This window comes from Lipophrys pholis (assembly GCF_963383615.2).
Source record: "Lipophrys pholis genome assembly, chromosome: 10".
In the NCBI taxonomy this organism is placed as follows: domain Eukaryota; kingdom Metazoa; phylum Chordata; class Actinopteri; order Blenniiformes; family Blenniidae; genus Lipophrys; species Lipophrys pholis.
In genome coordinates, this window is record NC_137640.1 from 7,296,601 (window position 1) to 7,315,437 (window position 18,837).

An 18,837-nucleotide genomic window follows, 5' to 3' on the forward strand; every position below is an offset into this window, starting at 1 on the left:
TAGTCTTAGTTCTGGTTATGCTTGTTCTGTCTTCTGTATGCCAAAGCCCCTTTCTAGACTCCCTGTTGTAACTTCTATTTTGTATCTTACTGCTTGTTTGGTATTAGCTTTTTTAGGTTTTTTTTTAGACTCTACAACATCTAATAAAGATCACCTTAACCTGATTTCAGCTCCACCCTCCCCGCTTCATGATAGTACACACCAGCGTTGGCATGGACTCAGCAACAGATGGTTAGATTTTTTGGACTTTCTGATCACGTTTTAAGAGATCGTCAAAAAGACTGCCCTGGCAGAGGCTCATGGATAGCCAGCCAACAGGCACTTCTTTTACCAGAAAGCAGCTGACCATAAAGCTGTCAAAGAGCCTCAGACGTTGTACAGTATTCTCAAGCCCAATTGCAATAAGTTTGCCTGACCTTCTTGCTGGCTTTCTGTCTGCTATTTTCAAAACTGCCAGCCCACAGCCTGCTTGTATCCCACTTAGTTTGGAGGAGAAGACCTGGTAGGTGCCAGCCGACTCGTCAACGCCATCCCACACCTCAACTCTGGATACCTAGACGCTACCTCACTACAGAAGCTGAAATGGACGCCAGCCATACCGGCAACACCACCTCTCATTATGGCCTTGAGAGGGTCCAGAAGATTATGCCTCCCTCTTCTTCTCTGCCCACCTCTCAGGAGGTAGAGGGTCTTTTTTGCTATTCAGTTCCTGTACCAGTTTCTGAGGGGTATAGAAGGACTTGCCTCAGTCTGTTTCCATGCCCATCTCTGAGGGAGGGGGTCCTCGAAGCTCCACCTCTATCCATTTCTCTGCCCATCTTTGAGGGGGTTCAGGAGGGCCCACCCTCAGTCAGCTTCTCTGCCCATCTCTGAAGTGGTCTTCGGGGGACCACCGCCATCTGTTATTGTACCCAACATTGATTTGAGCCCCCAGAAGGATACTGCCACCTGTGGCTAGCTGCTCAGCCCCTGGTGAGGCTATGCTTCCATCATCGTTGGCCTCCTGCTCGGCCCATGGAGGGGTTCTGCCTTTAATACCATTGGCCCCCTTTCAGCCCCCAGAAGGGCTCTGCTTTTATCACTGCTGGCCTTCACCTTGGCCCTCATTGGAGCTCTGCCTTCAATCCTGTTGGCGTCCTGCTCAGCCTCTGTAGGGGCTCTGCCCCTGATGCCGTCAGCCACCTGCTTGGCTCCCAGAGGGGCTCTGCGTTCCGACACCCATTTGCCCTGTTCCTTGGCAACCTTCCAGATTGGGCCACTGTTCTTGCCCAGTCCCCAAGCCCTCCAGAGAGAGCCAGTCTTGCTCTGTTCCTGAGAGGCCCTCCAAGGGGAACAAGTTCCTGTGCCATTGCCCCATGTGCCCTCCAGAGCAGCCTTGTCTTTTTGCCCTGCTTCCGAGTGATCCTTTGGAGCAGCCCATTCTGCTCACCCTGTCATCATGCAGCCTTCCGGAGCAGTTCAGTCTGTTTGTCCCGTCCCCATGTGACCGTCTGGAGCGGCCCAGTCTTTTCGCCTTGTTTCGGAGCAACAATCCGGAGCAACCAAGTTGTTTTGCTCTGTTTCTGTGCGACTCTCCTGAGTGGCCCAGTTGGCGCACCTTGTTGCTGAATGACACTTTGGAAAGTTATCGTCAAGTTGCCTTTCTCTAAATTGGCCCTTCCGAGCGGCCCAGTCTGTTCGCCCTGTTCCCTGCATCCTACTCTGTTTAGTGCCTTCACTCATCTCATCCCTTGAGTCTTGTTGCTATGCCGTTCATTTGTCTAACCTAATTGTTATCCTCAATTTTTTCCCCCTATGATTTGTCAAGCCTGACCACCCTGGGTTTATATAAAGGTCTGTTTATAGTCCTTGTCACCAGTCTTATTACCTGTTCAACTCTATGTGCAGTTCTGGCTCTGGTTGTGCTCTTTGTTAACTACTTGTTATTGCTTCAGTCTGGACTCCCTGAAGCACCTTCTGTCTTAGATCCCACTGCTTGTTTCGTATTTGATTCTCTGGACTGTATTTCGTCAAGTAATTTGAACCTATTCTGAATTTAGCTCCTCCACCCATGCTATTTGAACCAAAAATGGCACTTTTGATTATAAAAGTTGTAGACCTTTATCAAAGTCCGTTTTCAGAAAAAGTGAGCGTGAGAAACTAATCTGACTGGCTCATGCAATGTTCCCATCTGTCTGTGCTCTCATTTTCACTCCAAAATTATACAGTTTTACTCCTGAAACAAGCTTTAAGGACACATAAGGGAGATAGGAACTGTGTGAAAGAGAAGGTACTTAGAACAGGGACCCCTTTGGAATGACTATGTGGGACCATGACAGCCCTTTGAAAGTTTGGCTACATTAGCATCCATTTGATGACAGTCTATCTTTATGGGACTGTGAAAATATTCCTTTAGGGACTCAAGACATCCGAGACAAAGAGAAAGAGGCAGAAATGGAAGCAGCACAGCTGATCTCCAAATAATTGTTAAACTGCTTAATCAAACAGATGGATTCAGTGCTGCTGTGCTGACTGACTTAAGATTTATTTTCCCTATATCAACTCTGAGTGTGCTAAAATGGACTTCAATGTCCTGGTAGTCTCTTTTTTTTTTTTTTTTTCAGGAATCCAATTTTTGTGTGTGTGTGTGTGAATACTGACTGTGTATACTGACTTTCAAAGAGGGGTTTTGAAACATTCAACTTTGCAAGGTGAAGCCCACCAACAAAGGCTTGGACACTGTTACATGTTATGGAAAAAAACACGGACGTCAGTGCCCGGAGGTTTGCAGAGACTCTGTGTTTTATAATGGCCTGGGCAGAGGATAGCATCTAGTGCAAGCTGGATGACTTATATCACAACAAGGGCTATTTAGCGGAAGTGATGTAGAAGTAGTAATACAATCCGAACTCAAGTGGTTAGCCAGAAATTCATTGGTATTGACATGTGATCTGATCACCTGAAACGCATATTCACAACCGCTTTAAAGGGGCCCTAAGTTGGTCGTTAGTGTGAGTGTGGATGTCTTTTCATGTTCTCACAACCAGAACTAGATTTATGTAATATAAGCCCGGATATGCTAGAGTCCCTTTAACCCCAAGTCCGACAAAGATGGTATCAAAGAATGCTTGATCAATAACTTGCATGCTTTTCAATTCTCCCAAATATCATTGAAAATGGGATCACATTTTTTAAGTCAAGTACTTATCATCACATTATTTCTGTTGACACTATCCTGACTTCTCAGGCTAACTTGTAAAAACTACCTCTAACTCACCCTTGGTGTGGATCCACTGCGATAGCCCGTGGCTCGCTCAGTTCCGTGGTTATTAGCACTTTTCTCTTCTTCCCATCTCCTGTGGCGACAGAAATACTCTTGTTGCCCGAGTCAGTCCAGTAGATGTTCTTGTGGACCCAGTCGACAGCGAGGCCCTCCGGGGAGTGGAGTGAGTCGATGAGAGTGACCTGCTCCGAGGAGTCACTGGCCTTGTTGATGTAAGCACTGGTGAATGGATGGAGGAGAAGATGTCAGACAGTATGCGGGAAAATGTGAAATATTCATGAAGAGACAGAAAGAGATCACAAAAAGGTCATTTATCAAAAAATATGTCTTGAAACTTCTTGAATAGTTTAGCTACTCATGTTTCATCACTTAACTATATGTGCTTTTTAGACCTGCTATTAAGATTATTCTGCTATATTTTATTATTTTATATATTTTAGAAAAGCTGACAGCATGCCTGCATCCATATATCCCTTAAAGGTGATCAGACCATTTGGAAAACATTTGTTTAAACATGCTGTTAACATAATTTTGCCCTTACAATTCTCAAAACATTTCATAAACATGTCTCCTGACAACAGTGTAGCTACACCAATATAGATAATCTAGTTCTTTATTCTTATCAGTTGTATTTTGTTTTTCCATTTTTAAATGCTGTAAATTTTTTTACATTCAATTTTTTTTCCCTATTGATTTGCTTTATTGTGATAATTGCAGAGTGAAAAGTGGATACGACAGCCTTATTATAGAACTATTATCACAATGTACCGAGTGTGCATGATTCCATTCCTTGCCATGTATTTATGTATTTGGTGGAAGCTCATTACTTCAGTCTGTTTGGATGTGAGGGGCACATAAACTCGACACCTTTGTAAAAAAAAAAAAAAAAAACTCCCACCTAACAGCACCTCACAAGTAGAATGTGTACGTCTTCACCCAACAGACCAAACAACAGTTTCTCTTTTTTTAACACTCTTTCTGCTGTCACCTCCTGTTTTCTCAGTTTCTTTTTTTTTTTTTTGACACGTTTGTGCTTCTCTTTTCAGTTCCCCCCAAAATTCCTCTACAGTAACAGACGTTGATCAGCGCTTTCTGCACTACATGGGGGCTGTGAAGCAAGACAATACAAATCAACTGTGTTAACAAGCTGGCAAAGACAGTGTCCCAGTTTACACCCCGTAGTCACTTGTTAGTAATGTGAACAGGAAGGATAAAATAGACCGAACATCTTAAGTGGTGAGCCAGTTGGAGCCAGGGTTGAGATGGAGATGGATGGGATTGGGACTCGGAAGCAGATTGTGTTGTTAATTGACAGTGTTACTGTTTGCCAGCCCAGACGTCCTCATCCTTCTTGGGGTGGTGGTGCAATGTGGCGGCTACTGTGTTACTGTTATAGATAATGTCAAACCTCTTTCTTTTATTATTATTACAACATTCTACCAACACCTGTCTCTCCCACAAGGTACTACTCACATTATTGATGCAGCAATGGCTTTTTTTAAGAGCTTACAACTGTAAATGTGAAATGTTATCAATGAAAAATACATTCTGTATTTTTTTTTTAAATTTATGACTACTTTTGGGAACAATGTGATATTGAGTAGTGAGGAAAACACCAGATCAACAATCTTAGTAATATTTTTAGGACTCTTTAGTTTTTGTCAAAATTTCCAAATTTTTTCAAAACAATTAAAAAATTCTTGTGAGAATATTTTTAAAGTCATACATAAATAGTTATCGATACATAGTAAATGAGTAAAGCTTTGCGAAGGCCACATTCTTTGGCAGTGCCACACTGTTTAGTACTATTTTAAAATTAGTGACACCTTCACAATTACTATTTGAGCTTGTCACAAATTTTTTTTAATCATACTTAGAAACAGTAGCAGTCGGACCTGAATAGCTGGATCTTATTCCCTACTATTTCAGTAAACTCCTGATGCCCAACGGTAAGACCCAAGTAAGTGTTAGTATTCTCATTTAAGTGAATCCATAGTAACGGTCTTTAAAAAACATTAACGTAGCTTGATCAGGCCTGTCTGCATCGGCATCACCTCAGCTTAACAAGGGACTCAGTCATTAGTCTGACCCACACAGAGGCGACCGCTCAGCTGATGCGCCACAGCAACGCTACGAAAATACAGATATGTGTACATCAATAAAGCATCCTAATAGCTTAAGATAAATAAAAGTACAAGTGCCATTTGATCTTAACAACTAGCAAAGTAAAACTTTTTAATACCTCCACACTGTTTCCATCTTGATCATATATGTGTAGTTTCTTGCAGGGTTATAAAACTATTCTTCTCTGATTATAAGAAAAACAATACAATTTGAAACATTGTGGCACATACTACACCTATCTATATAATCATATGACCATGATATTAGATTATTTTAATACCTAGTTCAGTTAAAAATCTGTACTTGGACTAAAACAAACAGGTTGGAGGAACTGATGGAGGCGACCGGCTGCAGTGAGGAATAAGACAGAGACAGATGAGACAAAGACCACTGAGCAGATTGCATCTTTAATTGGCTGCACTATTGTCTGCAACAGACATCTCCATCATGAGGAGAAGTTAACAAGTCATCGACCCGTAGCACGCTAATCACTATGAATTAGTCTGGAAAACCACATCACCACGGTGATCGTGATCCAGGAGTCCGTGCTTTAAAAGGCCTGGAGACCTTTCCATTCCACAAAATGCACAAAAATGTCCAACTCTGGAGAGCTGCAAACAAGTCCTCAACCATTTGAAACCATCTGCTCTCAAACAAACTCTGGTCTGCAACACAGACAGAACATTTAATTTCTGTTGTATTGTAGTTCTTGTAATTTTTGTTTGTGAAATTGAAGAATTACCACTCCTGTTTTAACACTCAAGAGTATTTAATCCCCCAGTAAAACGACAAGCATATTTAAAAAAAAAACCCACACAGCATAGTCTAGATCTAGAAATCAACTAAAAAAAATCAACATGAAAAAACTATTCTCTCAGTTTGAAGGTGTCTGCCTGTCTTCAGTTGCACTTTTAGTAAATCAGAGTCTATAATTGGGAACCACTAACTTACTAAATAAACTTTTATTGAGAAGATACAAGATACATATCAATAAAAACCCCAAAGTAGATTAAAGTGTGTAACTTTCCTGTTTCAAACCATTTAAAGTAACTGTGCATGTCTGAGTTTATTTCCAGCACAAAGAGATCTCATCGTGAAGACATCGTTCTGTAACATAACCTTGAATATATCACCGTATGTGTGTGTGTATATATAGATGAGTGATGGCGGTGATTATTGAGGCAGTGAAATTAGAATGAGCATATGGCTCAGCTGAAATGACAGAAAAGCCCCTCCCACTACCTGCCAGCCATCAGGGTGACACTGACACACACACACACACACACACACACACACACACACACACACACACACACACACACACACACACACACACACACACACACACACACACACACACACACACACACACACACACACACACACACACACAACTTAATGATACTGCTGGGTTCACCCGATGATGCGTGCTCCCTTGTGTGTGTGAAGGACAACCAGCTCCACCTCCAGGTGTGTCTGCCTCACTACCAGACGGTGTGACAGGTTGAAGCAGAGAAGATGAATAAAGGAGGAATATAAAGACAAGAACAGCTGAGGAAAGTTTGAGGTTCAGGCTCTGCAGAGTGCCTCTCCTGCTGGTTTTACACGCGCTTCATTTTCCACTAAGCATTTTGTAGCATGCTGTTATGCCACTACTTTGTGTGCAGCAAGAGGATCAAGTGCTTATATGCAAATACTACTGAAAAATATCCTTTACACCGCCGGCATAATCTAGTCGATTAGGAATGCAGGAAAGGACTGTCACCAAAGTTTTATTTTTCTCTTTGCAACAGCAAGTCTCAGAGTTGTCGGGGCATTTAGAAGATAAGGAACAAACAATTTGTTTGTTGCTGCGTGCGCGCGCGTGTGTGTTTGTGTGTGTTTGTTTGTCTTCTTGCCATATTGTCGTAGGGATGTCAACCTTCCCATTTTGAGTCTAGATATAGATTTGAGGTGAGAGTGAGTCCACAAGAGATGAATAAAAGTGAATTGAATATAAGCAGAAGTATTTAAAACACAACATGTATGTGCATATATGATATAGCCACATCTGAAAAACTTGGAAAATGTGATTGTTCTCTTCATAAAACACGACTGTGACTTCATGAAAGGTGCAATTACACTATCAGGCACGGTTTCACAAACCAACTGTAAGGTACAGTATATGTGCGTTTGTGTGTGTACCTGTATATTTTTTGATGAAACAGATCACACCAAAACATCTTGTTGGTGGACACGTCCACATCCAGGGCCACGGCGTTCTTCAGTGTGGGAACCACTTGTGTATATTCACTCTTTAGCAGGTCGATGCGACGGATTTCATGACGGTTGGTGAACATCAGATATGGACTCTTCCCTGAAGAACAAATCAGGACATTCATATCACAATCGTGTACAAGAACATTTTCTTCAATTACCTGTAATTTACCTCTGAGTATGGGGGGGGGATGACAAAAGGGGATCATTAATAACCTGAGGAGTGTCTTAAACTTGTTCTATTCCTATTCTGACCCTAGAAAGGTGGCATTTATTGCATTTGGCCGATGAGGAAGAAGAAATATGCCATTTTCTGGTATTACTAAAGTCCATGCAACAAGATAATTCTTATTCTTGCAAATGATTCATACATTCAACACGTCTTTCATTTATGCTTTAAAGGTAACTTGTTTTTCTGTACCTTTGTTAATGTGCATTATAATAGAGAATAAGAGCGACAAGGTCACAGTGACACTACACTGGCAGTGGCGTTCGATGTAATTACAGGTGTTATCCAAACAACAAAACCGAGGAAATGTCGAAAGTATTGACTTAACGTATGAAAAATGACTTCCATCAAATAGGGAAACCACAAAATATAACTTAACTTTATATTCTTTCAAACATTCATTGTCCATAGAATAACCAGACAGCTCCTGTTCATGGATTTTGAAATATTTTTTTATCCTAGGGATCTAAAAAGAGTGGTAGAAACCCCCCATCAGCAAACCTGAAGCCTCCAACCGACTCATCTCCCACCCTGCATGTGCTTTTAGAGTTTCCATGTTCTCCCTGTTCTGGTGTGATTTGCATCCATGACAGAAAACTTAATTATATATGAAGTGCAAGTGGCTCACTGTCAGGAAGTATCCACACAAATGTGACCTGCAAGAGGAGCATGGAAGAACCTGCTATGTTGTAATGTTTACAGTGCATTTTATTATAACTATAGTTTTGCACTTGAATAGATTTGTCCTGCATTTGCTGAAGAAATGTGTTATATAGGTAGTCCTACAATAACTTGGTCTTTATCTATGATGTTTAAAAGACAAACATATATAAACAAAATGTGTTGACTCCTATTCCTAAGAGAAAACATAACGTAAATCACTGTGGTCTTGTGTTGCATTTATACCACTTAGGTCCTTGCATCATGTATTTTTGATGATGTGAACATTAATAAATCATCCAACCGAACTTTGAAAAATGACAAGGTATTCTATTTGCATTCACATGCCAGCACAGCATTGTCTAGTCACTTAATTTTTCACAGGACAAAGTAACATGGAGAGCAAAGTCAACTTAAAAAGGGCATTTCTATTTAAAGAGCTTGGTTTTTGAATATATGCATGTAAATGAGTATCCTGCTGCTGGATAAAACAGCAGAGCACCCCCTGCTTGTGAATAAAGACACCCTGCAAACACATTTGACATGTTGTTTTTCTGTCTTAACTGTGTTTTGGGTTCTTTGGCTACACATACTGAAATATTGTTTTTTCACCTTGTGTGCAGGACGTCTACTCATAAACCAGAAATATGATTTCTCACACACATGTAACCACACCAAACAATTGGACTGCATTTGTAAATGTCCCGTTTAAAACAAAGTTGGTACATTGTGTAAATTATGAAGAATGCATAGATTTGTAAACACATTTTAAATCAAAGGTTTTACCAGGAACACCATAAATAACGACTGTGTGAACTGATTTTTTCTTTCCAGCTTTGCAGCCGTTTATATTCTTTATACGGTTTCTTCTTTGCATGTTGCTGCCTGAGCTCTCACTGATGGAAGACAACAATTTTAAGAATCCTTTCTGAACCCCTCCAGGTTTTTCCACAACAGAATTATTATTTTTGCACTGCCACCTGAGAGCTCTGGGATCACAAACAGAAACTACTCGTGTTTGTCCTCTGCCCCCAATAGAAGACATTCATACTTCTCACGGTGAGCAAATTTGTTCTTGAATGTGTCATTTATTTGCCCTTTCTGAGTGGTAAACTTGTTATCTTTACCTCTAAAATCTACTTTTAAAACCCAAATATTGGACTGACTGCTCCTAATCAGTCTAATCATTTAGGAGATATTCTCCGTTGTTTGTTTCGGTTTATTCCTGCTTTCAAGAAGTTAAAAAAGGTTAAAAGATAGGAAATATCAAACTTCAGCTAAGAGGTCGACCTCATTAAAATCAGCAAAAACTGTCAACCCACGCCATCAGTATTTCCACGAATACAGAAATGGAAACTGTTGGCTAAACTAACTGAGGCTGGTTCTTTTCACTTCAAGTGCATTAATGAGAAATCATATTTTCATCAGAAGGAAGCTCTGATTATGACCTTGTTCTGAATTTTGCTTTCCCCACCTGGAAGTAACATAATACACATTTCACAGTCAAAGACAATAAGATTTCCATCATTTTGTTCATTCATTCATTTTCTTCCGCTTATCCGTTTCCGGGTCGCGGGGGTGACAGTCTGAGCACCGTCACCCAGATCACAATGCACCATTTAAGAACCTTCCTGCAGGTGGTGAGCCCACGGGAAGGTGGCGCCCGGCGTGGGACACGAACCCACTACCCTGAGATTGTGAGTCTCAGGCTCTACCAACTGAGCTAGCCGGGTCATTTTGGTCCTTAGTTTATTTTTTTTTTCTATTCCTAACTTGAAACATTCCTAACTTGTTTTATTTACTGGCTCTTATTTTCATTCTGAATTCTGAGAATTGGGTATTCAACTGTCATGTCATTCCTCATTCCCCATTGTCCAGGAAAGCAGAAGCAGCATTTACACAAGAGACAATGCCCCACACACACACACACACACACACACACACACACACACACACACACACACACACACACACACACACACACACACACACACACACACACACACACACACACACACACACACACACACACACACACACACACACACACACACACACACACAACTCTATACTTCGATATGTTTCCTCGGCCCTGGTTTACTACGGGCTACTGCACATAGAGAAAATATTAAATTCCTACTGCTGTTTGGATACAATCATTTTCCTCTGACTACAGGGTTTGTAACCATCAATTTCGCCTGCTGAGAAAGAGAGATAGAACGTGTGAAAGAAAGGAGGGGGAACAGAGCGAGACAGAAACAGAGACAGAGACAGGCTAATGTGATGGATGCAGGTACAGTCATTGAGAAATGAAGAGTAAGAGGATATAATTAACGGGGGAAGAGAGAAGGAAAAGACGTCAGCTGATGAAGTGACGGCATGGGAGGAAAGTCAGATAAGCAGGGGAATAGAGAGAGAGAGAGCGAGAGAGAGAGAGAGAGAGATCTGAACATGGAGAGAACTAGTTTAAGTACATTTTGAAGCATGGATAAAATGTACTGAGACGGATTTAACATCTTTTTCAGCAATCCCCCTGACTCACTTTTTCCAAGACAACATCTCTTATCCCACACCAGTGTCGTCGGAGCAATGTGTCCCTCTCACGGCGAATGGAGCTGAGTCACTGTTTTCCTGAGGCCATGGCACCAGAGATGCCATCAAAAAGAGCAAAAATATCTCTGCGCACATGGATCCCACGGTGGCAACAGTCAGCTATCTTAACGAGAACATGGTCCCGGAGATACATTTTAATCTGTGCTGCCAGTTCAAGACTGCTGTGCCCTGTTAGCCAATTAAGATAAAGCTGTGAAATGATACATATGGGCTGGAGGACGGCAGTAAGTCGTGCAGGAGCATTGATTTGACGCTGCACCAAAGCAGATGTTTACGTTATGAGAGTTGCGAGGCAGGAAGAAGAATCCAACACAGGGAACAGACAGAAAAGGTCAGCAATAATGGTGAGAAATCCTGGAGGCTGACAGGGACGTGCAGCTGTAGAAAGTGTGAATGGAGTCACGCTAGAAGAGGGTAATGAGATGAATTCAAGACTGGAAGACGGCAGGCACGTCTAGGTCAGCTGTGCTCATTAAGGCGTACTGACTAAGCTCTATAATGATGAACTAACGTGGCAGAGGAGAACAGAAATAAACTTTGTCAACAAATTGTGTCAAAAGTCATTCAACTTGTTAACATTTCCCATGCCATCAGTTATATAACACTTCCTTCTGTCTGTGTTCTAAGGCCGAGGTCCTCGCGAAACTATCACATTTTGTTCTTCTGCTCAAAGTGTTGGAAAATGTGCAGCTTCGCTGTAAAGACCTAACCTTTTAACGGCTTAATAGATCACCGAAAGTATAAAGATCTGAATATAGATGACACATGTGAGCTTCAATCTGCATGATGGATTAATATTACCAATTATCCTGTGGACTGACAGGATACAGTGTCAGGGGCCGGACTATTTAAAGCCAGAAAGTGCAAGAGAAACTTTGGAGAGGAATTCTGACAGCACTCCACAACATTTCGGGTCCCCTGGCAAAATCTTTTGACAATGAGGAAAATCTGACCACCGCTTTAAACCCGTTTTGAGCAGCGTGTGCTCAAACTGTCAAGCGTGGCACAAACTGCTCTCGGCAGTGTGGTTAAGCCTGCAGTAGTCTGGAGATGAGGGAGAGGACACAAGGAACAAGAGAAGGGAGGAGAAGAAAAGAAAAAGACAGCAACGCTTTGGTTCAGAAGGAAACGTCCTCTTCATTGCCGAGTCCTGTTTTTATCAACCAGTAAGACTGTATACCTGCGTTGTCTTCCCACCGCCCTGCCACGTCGCATTCATCCATACCGTCACTTCTGTCTGCAATTGCTTTGCTTCCATGACTTATGAGACAAATATATAACTTAGGAAATTCAGATGACCAAATTGATTGATTTTATATAAGTTTCATGTCCCGTTATGGTTTTTTCCCAGGAGAGACTTCCTCTTCCGGTGCACTAAGATGATCAAGTGAGGGGGTGATAATGCATGTTGGTGAGATCAGATTAAAGAGATAGTCATGTGGGGAACTCTTTCAGCCCCAAAAATGTGATTTCCTCTCTACGAACGCATTAAACTTACAGATAAAGTATTAATACCTGTGATACAAGGTTACAGTTTTGCATGCTACCAGGTCAAAAGGGAACTCTGTAGTACAACTACAACAAAGTGCCACATCAAATTTCTAATTTGTCCTCGGCTTACAGCGACTCACAGAAAACATTGTCTGGAAACAGCAAATATCAGACACGGAACGCACAAGACATTAGTGTGTGTTCATCTCCGGTGGGAAGCCCAGCTGCTGACACAAACACTTAACGTGAAAATGTTGCTCAGACAGGTGCGATCAGGTGTTTTGTATTACCGTTTGTGTGGAGCTCATAGCAGGGTTTGATATCGTTAATGGGGCATTTAGGTATCCAGATGTGGCTGAATGAAGGGAAGCTGACTATAATGGTTGTGGCTTCCTGTTGTGTAGCAAACACATCAAACTACTGGAGTACAAGGTGCTGAGCATGAGCTCATAACCTATAGGCAAGGTGCAATTTCCATCAAAAGCATGAAGTAGGATGCTTTTGGTGTGTAAATCTAATATGTTATTAATACGTTATCATATTTTCAGGCTTTATGACAAAATACTGTAATGAAACGCCAACATAAATGTTTCAGGTGCTTCATTTGAGAGACGTCTAATCACCATCTCTCAACAAATGCAAATAAACCTGCTGTAGATAACAAGATTTTTAGTTTTTATAATTAAGGAAATGAAGAATCCACCCAAAGTTTCGTGTTTATTGTGGGAGTTTCACAATTAATGTGTGGGAAGTGACTCTGCTTCAATTACATTTTAAAGACAAATAATAGATGTGTTTGGTTTGGTTTGCTGGTGATGAAGCTTTGATTAACATAGCTTGTTTAATAAATTGTTATTTTAGCTTTGTTATTTAAATTTGGGGATTGATTCATATTACTTATGTTTGGTATTTGGTTCTTTTTTTTTAAATAAAATATATTATTTTAATATTTGGTGTTTAATAGGATGAGATTTTCTAGAGGTTTTTTTTCCCTGTAACCTCACCTATACATTGTGCTTCTCTGCAGTTTATGTGGATAGAAACTATTATAAAAGAATCACTTTGCACAGAAGATTAATTTTATCATGAAAAATGACCTAAGCATGAAGGGGGATTTGGAGACCAAAGAGGGGATATAACGCTCCAACCACGAGTAAAACTGCACCCTGACTGCAGGTATTGCTGTGATTGGACAAGTTGGTGCGTAACTCTAATGCTAATAGCAAATAGCTACTTCTAATATAGCAAATTTCGAGACTGAACATCATCTTTGCTGGTTGTGAGAAATCCTTATATTTTGCGTTCCAATTGTCTTCAGAATGTGGAATTCCATGTTTTTTGGGGGAGTTGAGGAGCCGAACATGTAAAATACTAGCAGATTGAGAAACACTGCTTCTAGTTGCATATGACACTGTGTGGAGCCATATAGAAATCTCAGTTTTAATGATTATTTTAGCACTCACATATTACTATTTCAATATAATGAAATAAAACTTTTATATGTTATGTTTCTAACCTACTGTCATCATATATCCCTAAACAGTTTTCCTGCAGATGTCAATTGTTTTTGCTGACTTGTAATGTTTTGGTCAATTAAAGATGCTGCCGCTTGTTTATTTTTCTAAGGAAGCCATGTCATTCTGAATTACGAGTCTGGAGAGAATTGATATGCAGCATTGGTTCGAGCCAATCCTGGCTAGAAAACTGATACGGGAGGTTTTAGGGAGAAGTCGTTCCCGACAAATACAAAATGACGGCTATGAAAGAGAACCGAGAGAGAAAGCAGTGATAGAATACATTCTCATAAGTATGTTCTCTATCTGAATGGATGAATTAAAACAGAACAAAAACAAACTGAGGAAATCTATCTGTCTGTGTCTTGTACACACGTCTCATAATAACTGGAGCTGACGACTGAGTAAACGGCATCCCACTGGAAAAGTGTAAATACAAAAAAACAATGAATGCAATTAGTGCAGAGCAACCTTTTTTTTCTTCTTTCCTTCAGCTGACTTAATGGCCGCCTCCATGTAGAACCAAACGCACACACTCATACATACAAAAACTACAAGCTTAGAGGAAGGAGTGCATTATAAATCCAACCTGGGAGTTTACCCTTAATTAGCATTGCCGGTTTAACAGTTGCATATTACTCTGAAATTAATCTGCAGAGCCAGAAACCACAAACTAGGATTAAATTGAAATAGGTTTACTTTACATCAGAGAAAACACGGAGGACAGATTTCAGTCAGACTTCAATAACTGCTTCCACAATTATCCAGCCCAATCTTTATATGGCGTTACCGGGAATATATGCAGGCTGAACTTCAATATGTAGGGGCGATATGGGCACTTGGCACATGTCACATCTCATCACAGTCTGTGATTTACCCCCTGACCAGTCAGACGACTCCTCGAAAATAACTACATGTGAGTTTGTGTGAGCAAATTCTGAAGCCTATCTATATGCTTATTTCTGTGGGAACGTAAGAGAGAGCGATTCGGTGCAAATGCATGTGTCTGGAAATGAGTTCATAGGCAAATGCAGCTTCATTAAATCTACATTACCTCAGCTTCACAAAGCAGGCATCTCTCTATTTATTTGCTTCCCTGAATAAACCAGCCTTAACATAAACAATAACACTTGCATATTGCTGCCTCTTCCTCCTCCAGTCTCTTTTGGCATGCCATATTATGTGCCATAACGAACACTGCAGATACATCTATCTACTCCACTAATGAGCAGAGAGATATTCATACAATCCAGTCATCTATTTCTTTTTTTCTGATCTCGCTGCCTATCCTCCCCACTAATAAACGCTTTGGCCTCTGACAGGGACTGTTTGCCCTGCCTAACAGTAATAAAGATCCACACAGAGAGACACGAAGCAATCAATGGCAGTTTTTATGCTACTTAGCTGAGGAGTGAGGGTGTGTTGTCTGCTTTACGCGCTCTCATTACCAGGCCAGTTCACCCAATAATGACTTAACCTCAGACCATGATTACTAATAAGACTCTTTTCTCTCTGTTCTCGCTCTTTTCCTGCTACCAAAGTTAATTCGCTGTGTAAGTAAATCAGCTCAAGTGCCCATTCTCGCATGTATATACGCTCTATAGGGATTTGGCATTAGCACTGCTTCAACATGAGGTTATGTTTCAAGTATGTAAACTGCATGATTGACTATGAAAACACTGGTTATCATTTTGCTTATTTTATTGGTCTTCTCAGTAGGTGCAGCTCATTACTGATATAGATGGACTTATAGATCCTGTAATCATGATTGATTGACAGGTCTGTGTGCGGCGAACAAGATACAGTACATTCGCATTTTCATTTAAGGATTTTTCAGCGATAACTGTGCCTTTTGAACTTCGGTCGGCAACATTTTATTTTCATTCATACCACTGCTGGTAGTGTTTACCCTGGCCAACAAGGGGTACAGACCCAGACTGTGTCCTTTAGTGAGCCGGTTCGTAAACCCTCCCCTAACAACCTCCTTCTCTTGGCACCCCAGGGAACCCAGAGGCAGCTGCCTGCAAACTTTTCATTAGTGAGGACCGCAGAAAAAGATGGCAAATATTTATCTTTGCACAGATTGCGGTGTAGGACCTGCATACAAAGCAAGTCTCCCCTTTCACGGGGTCCCAATGTGTTAGTGTCAGATGTGACTTGGTAGTTAGGAGTGCCGCGGAGTAATTTTGGTGGGTATAAAGGAGAGGGTCTGGATGTGCGGTTCCTTAAAAGCGAGTGTGTGTTTGTGTCTTGAGCATGCATGTAAGAAACGGCTTACCAACGGCTTTGCAGGCCTTAGACAACGGGTCCATCTCGTAGCCTTCGTAGCACTCGCACTTGTAATCTCCTTTGTAGTTGATGCAGATTTGACTGCAGGCATCTGGATTCTCACATTCGTCTATGTCTGCAGGGGCAAACGGGGCGCGGAGACACAAAGATCAAAACAAAGGTACACAAAGTCGTTTCTGTTTGAAGATAGAGGAGTGATAGAGTGCATTTAAAGTTTATGACAATCTTTCTCGAGACAACCTTCACTTCAAAGAGAGATTCTGACTTTTGAAATGTAATTTCTGGGGGATTTGAATGTATCAGACTTGAAGCTACAATGGAAAGGCTTAAATCTTTTGTATTGATCTTGTATATCGAGCACACTATAGTGTTGCTTTCATGTGTATAACAAATTATTTTTCGTGTCAATTTAAAAACAAAAACAGCATTAGTCTGCCTTAAGGAAAACAAGGGAATCTGATGGAAGAACATTTTTCTGTTTTGTAGGAAAGGATTTCATCTACACGAATACCTATATTTCACTTGTTTTTAGTTTCTTAACCAGACCGAGATAATGTCCTTGCTATTAAATTCCCTAGGTTTATGTACACAAACACCTTCATTCACATAAAATATATATTTAACAGGACTATAAATAGAAATGTAAAACACAGTCTTGCTTTATTGCCATGAAAACAATTATCTTCATGTCTCTCAAGGAGCTCAGATAAGCAGAAATGCCTAAATTAACTTTCACTGGTTGATGTGGTTCGTTGCTTTAAGGAAGTGATTTTGTACTGAATTAAGTTTAATGGATTTGTTTTTTGGTCAATGCATGCTCTCTTTCAAGGAATTTGCTCTCAACAAGAAGTAACATAAATGCCAATTGACTGCGAAACACACTCAAAGATTTCCATTATTACATTATTGTTTTGTTGCAAAACTCGCTTGTTTTTGTCTCTTTACCTCCACAAGTCTTTTTGTCCAGGAGTTTGTACCCAGAGGGGCAGTCACACTCGTATCCAATCCTCCGGTCTCTGCAGATGTGGGAGCAGCCACCATTGTTGTCCGCGCACTCATTCAAGCCTGGAAAGAAAGAAAGAAAGAAAGATAGAGAGAGAGAGAGAGAGAGGGGAGGGAGGGAGGGAAGGAGAAGAGGAAAGAAAAGAGGGGTTGGATTAACTGGGTGAGACACAGAGCAAGACTTGGACAGAAAGACAAGAAACACCTCAAGAGGGTGAAAGGGTCATAAGATAATTGTGTCCGGTCAAGTGTGCATCAAGGTTTTCAGCTAAAAGAGAAAAGACAGTGAGCCGAAAAGCTGCGGGGGGAAAAAGGACAGGGAGTGTGTGCGCTTGGAGTACATAGCAAAACCCACGTGGAACTGATCCATCCCTTGAAAGGGGGTTTGACCTGCACCAGGTGCTCCTCCACCGCAATACCCATTGTTACATAAGCACATGCTCCACTCATCTCATTCTCCCTCTCTTCCTCCGTGTATTTTTTGCTCTTGGCAGAACAGATTGGACTCCCTCTCCGTCATCCTTCCCTTCCTTTTTGTATCTCTTTCTGCGCCTCCATTTATCCCTTTGTCTTTCAACCACCCTCTAGGGAGTGGAGAGGGATCGCTGCAGAAAGCTAAAGCTGGTACTTCATTACCGGTTTACATTAAAGATTTAAGCTTCAGGGCTACAGGTACCGCTGTGAAACAAGAGACACCGGGAGAGAGGAAAAGAGAGTGACAGCAAGAATAGAAATTGAGAGGGACTTGACTGAGAGTGGGAAAGCGGAAGAGGGCATTAACGACTGACAGATGAGCATGAGATTCGACTGGAATTAGAGTTGTAGTTTCAAGTGGAGCAATTGTCTTTTTTAAATGGATGTTTTACCAACACATCACTTAAGTACCAGCCTAAAACTCAATACTGTGAGAACTTATTTAGTCTGCTACACCCAATTGAGGCTTACAGCTAAGAAATACACTCCAGGCACAAAGTATGTGGACACTCTTGTTTTGACTGTTATGTCAAATTGGAGTGTGTGTCAAGTAATCTTGGCATTACTCAAGATGGGCGTCTCTTTTCGGTTTTTATTCATTCTGTTTGTGTCTCTTCTTTTTTTTTCCTTTTTTCACACATATTCAGAAATAAATAAAGAAATGTTTTACAGTGTTATTATTTAAATCATATCATGCTGTGTTATGTTAAGTTATGCTGTGTTGTGTTAAGTTACACCATCCCTCCCTCCCTCCCTCCAGGGCATTTCTGTGTGGAGTTTGCATGTTCTCTCTACGTGTGTGTGGGTTTCTTCAAAGTACTCAGATTTCTTTCCACAGTCCAAAAACATGTATGTGAGGTCAACTGGCGAATCTAAATTGAAGAAAAAAAAAAAAACAAAAAAAAAAAACCCTCCTTGTCTTC

The 18,837-nt window shown here is 41.0% G+C and overlaps 1 protein-coding gene across 1 annotated transcript in view; it reads right to left on the reverse strand.

The window, feature by feature from the left end:
- Positions 1–18,837, reverse strand: part of lrp8 (low density lipoprotein receptor-related protein 8, apolipoprotein e receptor) — a gene marked incomplete at its 3' end in the record, with an annotated part of 184,217 nt that overhangs the window by 27,971 nt on the left and 137,409 nt on the right. The window contains exons 9-12 of the mRNA XM_080472772.1: positions 17,384–17,503; positions 16,428–16,553; positions 7,571–7,742; positions 3,257–3,481 (exon numbers count right to left, since the gene is read on the reverse strand). Of these exons, the coding sequence (XP_080328898.1) occupies positions 3,257–3,481; positions 7,571–7,742; positions 16,428–16,553; positions 17,384–17,503 (643 nt within the window). The remainder of the gene's footprint in view (positions 1–3,256; positions 3,482–7,570; positions 7,743–16,427; positions 16,554–17,383; positions 17,504–18,837) is intronic.